We start from the raw sequence: 14,325 nt of genomic DNA, 5'->3' as shown, positions 1-14,325 counted from the left end.
AATTCTTCTAAGAATTAGGAGGATTTGGTGAACAAAGGGTATGCACCATGACCCACAGAATTTTATAATCCACACTCATTCCCCACTTCAGCCTCCTCTTCAAACTGGGAGATCTTTATTATCACATTATTAAGTGGTTTATACTAAAGGACAGGATCTCTGAAGGTAAATCTGGTCCAACCTCCTTCCTAAGCCAGGCCACACCAATCTCATTGCTCAGGACTGTGTGTAGGTAACTTTGGAGCATCTCCATGGATGGAGACTCCACCACCTCTCTTGGAAAACCCTGCCAGTGCTCCATCATCCTCAGAGTGAAAACGTGTTTCCTGATGTTCAGAGGGAACATCCAGTGTTTCATTCAGTTTGTGCCCCTGCCATAGTGCACCACTGAAAAGAGGCTGGCTCTGCCTTTACCCCCTCCCTCCAGGTATTCATATGCACTGATGAGACCTCCCTGAGCCTTCTCTCCTCCAGGCTAAACAGTTCCAGCTCTCTCAGACTTTCCTCACAAGAGACAGATGAAGAGGGCTAAGAGATGAAAGATACTTGAAGAAGGAAAAAAAAAACCTCCTGTCCTTTTTTTTTTCCTTTCAGATTTAAATAGATTTCTCAAACTGGAAAAAATATTGAGCCAAACTTCCGGAAGCTGGAAATAGTACAAGGTTAAAAACCAATCAATAAATGTATTCTTCATCACCTCAAGATGTCCCCAGATAAGCTGTAAGATCATCCTAAAAAAAAAAAAAAAGACTGCAAACTTTTGCCATGGAAATACTATTATCTGGGTTCTTTTCCCCACATCTTACTTCAATTCCAATAATTACCATGAGTACTTCAAGGTTTATTATAAACTGTTAGTATTTATTTTATTCTAAGATAAAAAATTAAAATCCTGTCTAAAAAAAAATTATTTTTTTCTATCATAATAAGCATTTCCTCTTATTCTACTGCTTTTTTACTTTGGAGAGGAAAACAACCCCCACCCTGCTACAGCCTCCTTCCAGCTAACTATAGAGATCAACACACTTTTCCCTCTGCCTCCCTGTTCTCCAGTTTCCTCGGATGCTTCTCAAAAGCTTTGTTTTCCAGCCCCTTCACCACCTTGGTTGCCCTTTGCTGGACACATTCCAGCACCTCAATGTTCTTCTTGTAGTGTTATTATTAAATGCATTATTCAAGGTGTTGCCTCACTAGTGCCAAGTACAGAGGGACACTTACCCAGTCCTTCTGGCCACACTATTTCTGATACAAGCCAGGATGCTGTTGGCCTTCTTGGCCACCTGGGCACACTGCTAGATCATATTCAGCCAGCTCTTGATGAACACCCTCAGGTCCTTTTCCTCTGGGAAGCCTTCCAGCCACTCTTCCCCAAGCCTGTAGTGTTGCACCGGGTTGTTGTGACCCAAGTACAGGATCTGACACTTGCCCATGTTGAATCCTGAATCAAGGCCTGAACTGGCCTTGTCCCATGGAACCAGCCTACCCAGACCCCTCTGCAGAGCCTTCCTACCCTCAGGCAGATCAAGGCAGTGCTTCCATCTCCATCTCTGGTGCAACACAGTGGCTCAGCACAGGAAAGACTTCATATTTTTCCAGAAGTCATGGCTTTCTGAGGGTCCAGTACAAACAGTCTGTTTCTAACAGCAGCAAAGAAACACAACACCCCTTGCTTTCAATTCAGATGCATTTCAACTGGTCCCTGATGAGTAATAGAATGCAGCACAGCTGCATCTGATACTGGTAATTACACTTGGTGCTCTGAAGACAATATGGAACTCGCAAGTTCAGACTTGCAAAGATTTGCCATTAAAGAAACAAATAAACAAAACAAACAAAAGCCTTCTGTGGTAAGCAATTTGCAGTCTACTAAGGCTTGTCAACATTCACCTGCTCCCTTCCCTGTCTCCCAGTCTTGTGTTGACTTGTTTTTCCTTTGCAATTTTATCACTATGTCAAATCACAAATGAAAGAAACTTACAGACCAAAGTAATAAAAGTCAACTTGGAGAGACACTGACATCTAACTTGACAAAAATCAGGCTATGTAGTGACTGCTTAGTCACATTCCCTTTTTTTCCCTAAGCCAAGACACTGCAACAAGCAGCTTACTCTGTTGTTTTCAGTTTAGCTGCTATATTGACCGTCACCTCTCACTGCAGGGATGCCAAACAGTACCCACCTCAGCCTCTTTACCATCTCACAAGGTAGGGGGAGAATTCTGCTTTCTGTCAGCTTCTCAATTTCCAATCACCACTGCAAAGCCCTACACTTCACAAATTCCATTCATCCCCTTTCCCATTCTCTTCCAAGCCTCTTCTCTTCTGCCCTCCTAACATGCACCTTCATTTTTCCTATGTACCTTCACCTCTTTACTCCCTACAGACAAAAAAACCCAAACTACTTCAGAAAACAACCAATGCCATAAATAACCACATATTCAATATGATGGTCCTGTAATACTAAGAACAACCTTCAAGAAGCAACCTATAAAGGCAAGTTTGGATTGAGTTATTGACAAAACACAATATAGGAAGATAAATAACAGTGGGAAGGATATAACCAAACCAAACATTTATTTTGACAAATAATCCAAAGTCAATGAGATAAAATTCACTAAATAGTGGTTGAGTAGCAGTCATGTTACAGAAAGATCTTGGGATCACAGAATTTCAGAAACTAAACATAACTCTCACAAAAGACTCAACTTTTACTCAGAATTTAGCATGGAATACAGAAAGTAATTATTCTACAGTATTTAGTGCCAATGACAACTCACCCAAAACAGTAGTCTGCTTTTGGACACCACATTTTAAAAACATGTGGATAAACTTATGAAAACTTATAGAAGGGGCAACAAAGCATGGAAGGAGTCTAAGGAAACGATGTCATAAAGCTCATTGTAGATGAAAAAAGACTAAGGCTGACAAAAGGTTCCAGAGCAAAAGTTATTATAAGCACTTGTTCACCAGCTACTCAGGATAGAGAACAAAAAAAAAGTCTGTTTAAATTTCCACACAGGCAGATGTTCATTGGATATTAAGAAAGTCACAAAGGGATGTACTACAAGATAAAAAGCCTGTACCATCACCTTCTGTGAAGGATTTAAGAAAATGTTAAAAAAGCAAAGGAAAGGTACAGCTTAAGCATACTTGAATCTGTTTGCATACAAGATTCTGTGTTATACAATTATATGGGCGTGTTTTCATCCTTCCATTTTTATTTTTCACCTTTACCAAAGCCTGGATAAAAAGGGAGTGAATTACATCTTCCACTTCACCAAGACTAATAAATAACATTAAAAGGTTATGTGAGTTCTCATGAGGTGGAAAATGGGTAAACAGTAGAAATTTTGAAGGTATTTCATTGTCTTCCCTCTATAGCTCTTTTACTTTCTAGTTTTTAAGGGTCATCAGTTTGTAATTTAGAGAAATCTTAACACAGGAACCTTAATTCCCTGTCCATGCACAATATATTCTTACTATAAAAGCCTTTGTATAATCTCATCATTACATAAATGTCACTGTCAGTAGTAGCATTCACAGGAATGTGAATGTTGCATAGAAATGCAACATTCTCACTAGGCTACTTTTCCCTTTTTGCTCAGTTCAAATTAAAGTCTGAAGAAAAAAGGAAAGCAAACTTCATCATAATGTTCCTTACCTTTTTTTTTTTTTAAATGGATATTGCCCACATACAGTAATTTTCATTTTAAAATTTAGAGGCTACATAGGCTTTATTACATTCAATTATACAGTATATTGTACTTGTCAGACAACTAGAAAAAAAAATTGAAAAAAATGGAAGAAGAAACTGTGTCCACTTTTACCTGGTTTACATTCATAGAGATCACAGCACTCCCCTGGCTTTCCTGATGCCTTAGAAACCAAGATATTCAAATAGCCAGGCTGGCAAACCTTCCTCAAGCAGCCTGCAGGATTACACACACAGCGGCTGGGGAGTGGGCAGCATTCACCAGGAGGAGCATAGCCTTCAATCAGGATGGAATCTTCTGGACAACGAGGAGAAAACTGGACTTCACAACGGGCCTTGGAGCAATCAGGCTTCTCTTCTGAAATGGAGAAAAAAAATCAGCATGCCATAAATGTCAGTAAAACACTGTACTGAAGCTCTAAAGATGAGCTCAAGATAAAGCTTCCTTTTCTTCTCCCACACCCTGAAACAATAATAGTAACAATAATAATAATAATAATAATAATAATAATAATAATAATAATAATAATAATAATAATAATAATAATAATAATAAAAAACCAAACCAGAAACTGAACTGATTAGCAAACATAGCCTTTTAAAAAAATGTGGGTTTTGCAAGGCAGAAGGTGCCTTATGAAATATTCTACAAAAATTAAACACTTGTGCAACATGCGTGGCTTCTGAATGCACACAGCCTCAAAAAACCAGCTGTGAAGCTACACATTTAGCCATGACTCTAAGACACAACTTATCTTACCATGCAAAGCCCTCATGTTCACACCTATACCTTCAGTTTCCTAAAACTTTCTCTTATGAGACACTGATTTTAATTAATTATTACACCTGAATGACCCCAACTGAGATTACACATATTCAAAAAGCCTGTTGAAAGTTCAACAACAAACACATTTGGAGAGTCCATACATTAGCAGGATTCTTCTTGTACCCACTCACAATGCTCACATTAAAAGTGTTGTTTCTATGTACTTTGGTGGCTTGAATAGTAGAAGAGAAGAGGCTTGAGTAGCACTAGCTACAAGCACTAGAGATCTAAGACATTGGCTGCAGGCACATAACAATAAGAAAGGTAATATGGGAGCATGGTCAACAAGTTAGTGGGAACAGTGACAAGCTGGACAAAAACTGAGCTAGGATAAAGAGAGAATGAAGACATAGAAGAAGGTTCTCAGACAAGTAGGTAACACCCTTGCAAAACTTGATAAAGAAGTCAAGATCTCCCCATTCGAAAAGAAACAGACCTTAATTCTGGCAAAAATACTGTCATGCCCTCTAAGGACTAAGCCACACTGGGGAAAAAAAAAATAATAATAAAAAAAAATAATAACTTAAAAATCAAACATTCCCATGACCAAGCATTCTCTGTAATGCAAACAGTGGGAAACTTGCTTGTAACCGAGAGGGTCCAACTTTGCTTGTACAAGAGAGCACTGTTAAAAACCAAGTGGATTCAAGACACTCAGAAAAGCAGTAACTTTAGGTCAATATGACACAGTGACTGAAGTGTTTGGGGACAATGCAGGGAGCCTGCCCAGGCCTGCTAAGGAAAACCCTGAACAAAGAAAACCAAGACCTGAATTTATGAACAGTTTTATGACTCCTTAGTTATTTGCAGGTTTGTAAACTAGATGGTTCTACTATAAATGTCACTATTATCCCTACAAAATTAATTGGTTACTTTGCTTGTTGTCATTAAAGTTAGATGCAAAATGTAGGAAAAAACCAACAGTAACTTTATAAATTTGAAGCTCAAGCTACTGCCATTTAAAAAAATCATCTCCTGTGACAATGCCAATGACTGAATAACATGTATCAAACATGAGCATCTCTGATAAAATGTTGGTATCATCTCCTCCAAGATTTTAGTAACTCACTGCTTTTTGAGTTACTAAAGTTACTGGATATTGCATTAGGCTTTTCTTTAAAAGCAACTTTGTGGTTTTTTGTTGTTGGGTTTTTTGTTTGTTTTTTTCCCAGAGAACCATTTTTACACTTAATGTTAGTACATTCTTTGGAACTGTAGGTCATACTGAAGAATCAAAGCAGTACTGCTGGCCTACATGGTTCATTTGGTAACTGCCCTTCAGTTTAACCTTAACTTAGAGGAATACAATGCCTATACATAGAAGTGCTCAGAAAAGTATTTGTCTAGGTCTTAGCATGAGTAGTTGCATAAGGAAATAATGAATGAAAACACTTCCCTCAATTTTAGTTGACAAATACAGCAAAACAGATTAAAATAATAATTACACATTTTGTTCATGCACAACTACTTTATATTTTATCTTACAAGCACCAAAGATCAGTAACTTATATGTGATACCATACAGCATCATAACTCTTTTCCTACAGTTAAAACCCCAGGTATTTTAATCTATCTTTAAAATAGCCTAAGCTAGGTATGTACTTCACCTAGATTTTTGAATAATATTTGTAAGACAATTTTTTTTTTTACGCCTGCACTTATCTTTAGGTTCTTATCTGCTTTATTATACACATTGTTCACTCTAAACATGACTGCTTACAGAGGTTCCATGCAGGAAGTTGTATAAATAACAGATAACATACTACGTTCAGTGTTTTATTGATATTATTTATTTTATGGCTATAATAAAAGGCTCAACATTTTAGCTTTTAAAAAGGTTTTCATCTTCCACTGCATGTTTTTCAGTCCAGTGAAAGTGCACTGAAGTGAAAACACAGCAGTGCAGTAGAGCCCTTGCAGTTCATGCTCATGGTAGACCCTTAAATTCACGCTGTTCATTACACCAGCTGCCCTAGAGCTATGCATCCAGCTCTTTTCTGATTTCCCTGAGTAACAGATAATCCCATCTTCACACAATCTCTCTTGTGAAACGACTTGACACTTTATAAATTTTTACTATTTTTACTTGACTGCCTTTATGTACGTACATACATCTATATCAAGATGAAGTGTTTCCCTAAGGACTGTCTGCAGTTGATCAATTTAAGCCACCTTTGAGAAATGCACACCCCACTGTTGGGATTCAGACTATTTAGGATTACCAATATATTTACTTTGAAGATCAATGCAAAGCCTACTGATGGAGCTGATAACATCACCTACCAAAAACGTGAAGCAAACATGTCCCTATTAGCACGTAAGAAGCATTGCAAGCTTCTTCAACTAGAAGCAATTTTAAATAGAGAACTGTGACAAATATTTTCACATTAAATGTTCCCTGAGTGTTTCACAGTTGTTATCTTTGTGAGTCTTTTCCACAGTAGAGTTGTGCTCAGGGTAGTGAATGTAACAGAACACAATGGGGCTCGGCTGTTACATAAAACCAGAATCCCTTTTGGAGGAAATGGCTTAAACACAACCAACCACCACCTCAGAAGGACATGTTTGTGTTTTAATACCAGGTTACATAACACCAGCAGATATTCAGAACTCAAGCTGAAATCTTTCTTTTTAACCCGGTGTCACTAAGGCTTTTGTACTTTGTAGTCCTGAACTATAAACAAACAAAACCCCCTCCCTGTAACTACTTGTGTAAATATTGTGCTTCCAAATTATGATCTCAAGCTATGTGCATGGTAGAACACTCCCTTCCCAGTACACAAATGCAACTGAGCAACGGGAAAGTCAAATACATTAACCCAAGCTGGATCAGCCAAAGGACAACTGTCTTTCAAGCCTTCCAGAACGTCAAGGACAAGTAAAGAAACATTCTGCAGACTTTGTGATATTTTGGCTCTTGATTTGCATGTGGTTTTTCTTCTGTGGAAAGGAGCATGTGGCTGAAACAGTCAGTATGTGGCTGACAGTAAATTTAAAGTGTTTTCTTGTAGAGTCCTTACTTCATACTCCTGAAAATGATCTTTATCTAAAAGTGTCTAAAAAATCTAGCAGCTCCCAGTGTGGCATTACTGTAATTTAGTTAAATCAGCCAATACCACACCACTGGAACTGCATCCTGAACCCACCACTCACTGCAGCATAAGAAGGTGGGAGTTCTGTTTTACCGCTGCTCAGGAAAAGCTGATGATGGCTCCTCTTTTCAATACCAAACCTGAATGGAAGACATGACTTTTAAGTACCTACTAAGAGAAGTTTCACAATTTTTCTTTTTGCTGTGTCAACAAATGGCAATCTTCTCTATATACAGGGATAAAGGTTTGTATGAGGTATTTCTACAATTCATTGCACTAACCTTGTTTACCTTTTAATCACTTGATCAAAGGTGAAATCAAAATTGGAATTTGTTCTCAAAATAAATTACAAGCATTAATACAGCTATAAATGCCACTGCTTTTGCAGGATTCTTATTTAATTCTATTAAAACCAGCTAATTAAAATTTCATCAAACAAGAAGAAGCATTTAATAGCTCTTTTTTCCTTTACTAGCAAACACTTCCATCTCTTACAAATGGAACACATGAGAAAACATGTCAGAGGAGAATAATTAAAAATAAAACAGTCAATCTCAAAACACAAAGAGGCAGGACAACAGCAAGCTCTATTCCACAGAAAATAATGGTAAAATCACCCACCAGAGGTATTTCTGCTACTTTACCCCTTATGTACACCGAACAGGGACTATTTCAAAGCTGTCTCTCACCAGACCAAAGAGGATGCACAACACTAACCTATTGCTGCTCTGCCAAATACACACCTACAAGTGAAGCACTAACCCATCTCCCAGATGTTATTGTAAGCTATTATTCAAATCAACACCTTCTTAACTGACATGTCTCAAAGTCAAAACCAAGTATTGGTACTTAAACTCCATTTTATTATCTTAATTATGATAAACAGAATATAAACGAATCCCATGTGTGCCCAGAAACAGAACTATAGAAACCAGTGTATTGAACCTAAAAAATTAGATTTCTGAGGACAAGAACTATATATATATATATATATATATATATATATATGACTTACAATGAAATACATTAGCACAGCAAATCTACAAGATACTTCACTCCTGAATAAAGAAGCATCTTAACACAGAGATTACATGGCAAGAAGATATGCATGCAGCACACTTTCCTTATTCACACTGTAGTTTCCCCTCAGAAGAATAATTTCATGCAACCCAAAATCTAAGTAAATTGACAGTAAAACTAATTCTTAAAGCAATGTTGGGGTTTGTAATTAAGCATTTGTGCTCCAGACACTTACCACACTAGTGAAAAAATATTTTTACAAAACATTTTTCTCCCTCTACCCTTGAAGCAGCTGATAGGTCTCATTTAATAAGTTGTTTCAGCAAGACATGAAATTGCTTATACAAGTCACCAATTACTTTAACAAAGTGAGGAGTTGTACACACTTCTGCTGATTCATTTTCACAAAACCAGATGGTTAATAGAAAAAGCATATATAACTTAATCATATTTCAGTCTCTCCTTTAAAAAAAACCCCAAACAAACCATTAATAAGGAGAACAGTTACTTGTCAAGGACGCATCCACCAAAGTTCTCATAAATTAAGTCTGAATGGATAAGCTACAACCCACTGAGAAAACTTAGCTGGCTGCAAATGTTGAGTTGACATTCAAAAAAGCAGTACTGCAAATGACTACACAAAGAACAGAAACTATCAGTTGGTTTGCTGATGAGGTTTCTCTGTGGGACACCTTCTCTTTATAGCCTTTCATCAAACACCACCAATAGCTGGAAGCACTTCAATATCTCAGACATCCCACCATTTCACCAGTTTCTACAAAAAAAACTGTAGAGATGAAGGAAGAATCTGTATCACTCAAGCTTTTACAAATTACTTTGAGCCAGTCAATGTTTCTCAAGAAATTCAGAAATGTATCTGAAAAGAAATTGAACATAATCCAAAGAGGAAAATTCATTTTGATGAATTGAAAATAAGACTCCTAGCCTTGGAAACAAATTTCCTACCCATACAAAAAGGCAGCTTTACAGATCATTTTAGGTATAAATTACTACAAGTACCAGATTTACATTTCATGCAAAAAATTTTCACTTTTTGTAGATTTGAAGGTTCTGACTTACTTGCTGTTACTTTGCTATTAGTGTGCAAAAGGAGCCTGCCTGTAGGGTGTCCTCTGCCAGGTGCCTTGTAACTACCAAGAATAAGTGAAACACCTAAGTTACAACTCGTAAGTGAACAAGACAAAGATTGACCAAGCTACAGTGTGCTGTCTGCCTGTAAATGAAAACAGGGAGCCTTAATTTTAAAAAGATCAGGATGTCTTGAAAATATGTTTCATTTTCAGCTGAGTTTTAGCTTAAAAGTACACAGAAAAGTTGCAGCACCTCAGAAGTCAAGGCTTAACAACATTCAACTGATCTTTAACTGCATCTACAGTGTATTATAAAGCACACGAGGTGGAGAAAAGCAATCTTCAAAGCACAGAATAAAGGGGAAATCAAGATGTGATTTTTAGGTTTTTTTGCCATTAACATCAGCAAGTCTGCCATCAAGTAATAACTGTAACGCTAAAACTTCCACTAAGTTTTGACATACCAAAAGCTACCAAGTATTTTTAAAATTATTTTTCCCATGACCTTCTGAAGTTATTATGGGTAACTTACTATGCTACAACCAATGCTTTCTCTGAGAGAAGGTAACTTCTCTACCTTCCTGAAAATGTATACACTGAAGCTGTGCACCAGTTAGAGGTGTTTTTATTAAGACAGTCACTGAATATTGGGAGTCTAGATCTCAGGTGGGTTTTGGATTTTTTGTTGAAGTAGAGCAGTCATAGCAAAACACATTCAAACCTATACAAACCCTCCGAACTTGGCTAGTACTGAAGTAGTATGGAAATAAAAAAGGTTCATGAGGAAGAATTAAAAACTTTGCCTTCACCTCTATATCAAATTCTTTTCCTTCATTATGCTTCCATGATCTGCTTTGACATACAGATAAAGTATATGCCAAGTTCAGCTAATGTGAAAAGCAGAACAGGTAAAGCACTGGCAAGCAAAGCAAAAGGATCTTAAGGTATAACCTAGTGTGGGAGACATGGAGAAAATCCCCAGTAGGATTTTCTATTCTTTTCTTCTCATACAGGTGAAACAAAACAGATCCATGTTTTTTGGGAAATCTTTTCAGGGAAGAGGATTTTTTTTATCATTTTGTCAAAACTTCATGTGACCAGAGATGCTGTTACTCAATCACCATGGAAACAAGGACAGAATATTTTTTTCCAAGGTGAAGGGTGAAAAGAACTTATCAGATACTCGGGTCCAAATGCTTCCACTGAGATGCACGAAGTATTCTACAGTTGCTCCTTTAAAACCAAGTTTTTAATACACACATGGATGTACATAGATACGTACACAGAAAGAAAATATTTTTTTTTCTATTAGGTCCCTAAGAAGAATATAGAATAAAAAGCATTTCAGAATAGTTACGCTTCATATTTAATTTTTCAGAGCACTTCAAAGCAGAATATGATTCATAAAGATTAGCATTTTGTTTGACTAAGCAAAAAGGTCAGCACACATGCTTTGAAGACATGTTGTTCAGCTTTGCATTTCTGTTTCATTGTAAACTGGTTTTGTCAAATCTGTGCTAAAATACAACCACTTGTACTGCACAGTCTTACAGCTGCCATTGAAACACATTCCAAACAACAGGCATACTGTACTGCTATACAGTGGCAGGAAGGAAATATTAAAAGGATTAGGGATAAACAAGAAAAATGATTACCTAGCTGAAGCAGTCAGACAGACAGGGATCGATACTGGAATGCAAAATACCCAAAAGGATTTTCAAGAATCAAAAGGCCAGTTATAGTAGATTAAAAAATGAGATTACCTTACACATACAATATGCACAATTCTGTATACGGATGAACTGCTACAAATAAAAAAAGGAACTAGAGCCTGACCTTTTACCCAAAACTGAACTTTATTTAAAATCCATCTTGTTTTTTAAACAACATTCACTTCTCTTTCCAGCATTCCAACACTCTGGATTTTCTATATTACACAGTGGGGCAATTTGTCTCACACATATCCTCATCTTCTTGTAATGTATCAGCAACAACATGCAACCAACTTGGGTTAAAACTCACACACAAAATGAGTCACAGACACAAGTTTTACTAAGGATGCACTTGTCAATATATCTATTTGCAAGGTGATATTCACTGAGGATTTGCCAAAGTTTTTTCCTCTCAAGGACCAAATAACCAGGAACGAGGGTTATGCCACTGAAGACAGCTAGAAGCAAGAAACATAATAATCTCATTTGCATACCAAAGTTAGGAGGACATTATCAATGAAAATTATCAATTATCACTTCCTGAGCTTTCTTCTTTTCCTGTATTGAAAATACTAGAAAGAAAGATGGCAAGCAAAACCAAGGTTTGCAATCTGATGGTGCACACCAGGACTGCAATCAACTTTTAACTGAAGCTGCTGTCTACCAAAGAAAAGGTTTCAGGAGAATCAATGAGCATTTTTCAGACATCAGACACCCGGCATCTAAAAGCAAATCCAAATTCTATAAAACCAATGTTGTTTGTAGCAGCAGTTGCATTAGAGCTCAGACCTCCCAAATAAACACATTTCTCCAACAGGCTTAGAAAGGTCCTGTCTAGAAAAATGCTAAGGTAAAAGGAAAAGTAAGGAGGTAAGGTAAAGAGGAAAATCCTTTTCCTCCATTTAATTCAAAACCTACTTTCAAAAGGTATGTATTAACATTTTTTTAAAAATATAAGATTTTATTTATAAATTTAAATTTGTATTTTATAAATTTATAAATTTAAATATAAATTTTAAAATATAAATATAAATTAAAAATATAAAAATATAACCAACAAGATAACACATGTGCCCATGGCAGAGCAGAGCAGGGGAGATGTGCTATCCCAGAGCTGGGATCCCTTTCCACTGGTAACTGCACCACTTTCCGTAGCAATAAATCACCTTTGAAATTCAGTATTAAAAATCCCTCAAAAGTTAGATGATGATATGAGCAGATTGCTACCTGTAGTCAGATTTATAGCTGGGTTTCCTCCATGGTAGTAAAACCAAACCAAACCAACGTGGTTTCAGTACTGTCATAACTAAAGGAACATTGTGTATTGTTATTCCTATAAATGAGTTTATTATTCTGGATGGATTATAGTACTCCTACTGTTGGTCAATCTCAATATTGGCAACAATTTACATTTGAAAACTCAAAAAAAGGAAGAGTGTGTAAACAGTAATGAGGTGCTCTTAACTCTAGTGCCAAGACTTTTAAAGAATGCCAACACATTTTGGAAGTAAACCAAAAATGAAGACACTAAATTCATAACCAGTATAAACTGAGTACACTTCAATGACTTAGGAAACCATACATGAGTACTAAATTTACCTAAAGCAGAAAGTATTCTTTATTGCAATTATATAATCAGCTGAAAACCAAAGGTAATATTGAATTTATACCAAAATGAATGATGATAAAGCACAAATATTCGGAACAGTTCTGCTTAACACAGCTTAAGAAAAAAAAACAAAAAAACCAAGCTGACATCTAGATAAATAACCTCAAGTATTTACTGAAGGAGAAGTACAGCAATACACACCTTGATGTGACAGGGAGAAAGGGATTTGAATTTTGAGTTTACGTAACTTACATCCCACACAGGACCAACACCTCTGGAAGCATTTGTAGACATAAGGAGTACTGAACATTATGCTTTAGCACACAGTCACACCCAAACAGGGGGTTCAAATCACTGCTCAAATCACTCAAATTCAGAAAACATAAGCACAGCAAGGACTAAGGGAATACTTGCAGTTGCAATAAATGCATACTATGACCAAAATAAATATAGGATTTTACAAAGAAATGAGAATTGACGTGTAAGTTAGCAGCTGAGATAAATCTCAGAACAGTAAGAAGAGCAGTTAGTTTCTTAGAGCTAGATTAAAAAAATACAACTGAGGTGTAAAAATTAACTTAGAAGTGCAGAGTCTGATATTCAAAGGAGCACAACTTTTTGTTGTTAGTGGAATTTAATCAACTCCTGCTTGCCCTTCAGTGACTTGTTAATAAAATAAATTTAAGATACCTGGGTTTTTTTTCAAGTTCTCCAACCTCTAATGTTAAAAAATAGCCCAAACAAACCCCCAAAGCCAAACCCACCCACAATAAAATGAGAACTTAAAGATACTAAGATGTCTCCGAGATACTTCTGGCAACAAAACCCCATCATGCAAACCAGTTTTCTTAACTGTTATGTCCAAAGGATCTTTGTGTGTTTGTTAGCAGCTTAACCATGTATTTCTTAAATTCTTTTACAAAACACTCAAGATGAACAAACCCAAAACACTATTGTTACCAGCAAGTATGGAGAGACATCGTTTCCTTCTTTCAGGCAAACAGAGATAGTGAAGGCCAATGCCCAAGTGTTTTAAGACACTTTTGTTCTCCAATTGCTATGGTTCATCTCCCTTGACTTCTCTGGGTTGGCATCTTCCTCAGTTATTCTGAACAGCCTCTCTAAATTTAGAATTTAAATGCACTTGTTACATAAATGTTTACATACTGCCAGAGATCTTCCCGAATTCTTACTTTTTCCCTTTATTTTTTCAACATCAAGGCTTCTGTTAAATTTGCCTCCTTAGAATAAATTTAATACCAACT

The 14,325-nt window shown here is 36.5% G+C and overlaps 1 protein-coding gene across 1 annotated transcript in view; it reads right to left on the bottom strand.

Moving 5' to 3' along the window:
- The window catches only part of CRIM1 (cysteine rich transmembrane BMP regulator 1), a 157,966-nt gene that overhangs the window by 74,613 nt on the left and 69,028 nt on the right, over window positions 1-14,325 (bottom strand). The window contains exon 3 of the mRNA XM_071739159.1: window positions 3,826-4,068. Within this exon, the coding sequence (XP_071595260.1) occupies window positions 3,826-4,068 (243 nt within the window). The remainder of the gene's footprint in view (window positions 1-3,825; window positions 4,069-14,325) is intronic.

This window comes from Heliangelus exortis, chromosome 3 (assembly GCF_036169615.1).
Source record: "Heliangelus exortis chromosome 3, bHelExo1.hap1, whole genome shotgun sequence".
In the NCBI taxonomy this organism is placed as follows: Eukaryota; Metazoa; Chordata; class Aves; order Apodiformes; family Trochilidae; genus Heliangelus; species Heliangelus exortis.
This window is presented reverse-complemented; position numbering and strand designations above follow the sequence as displayed.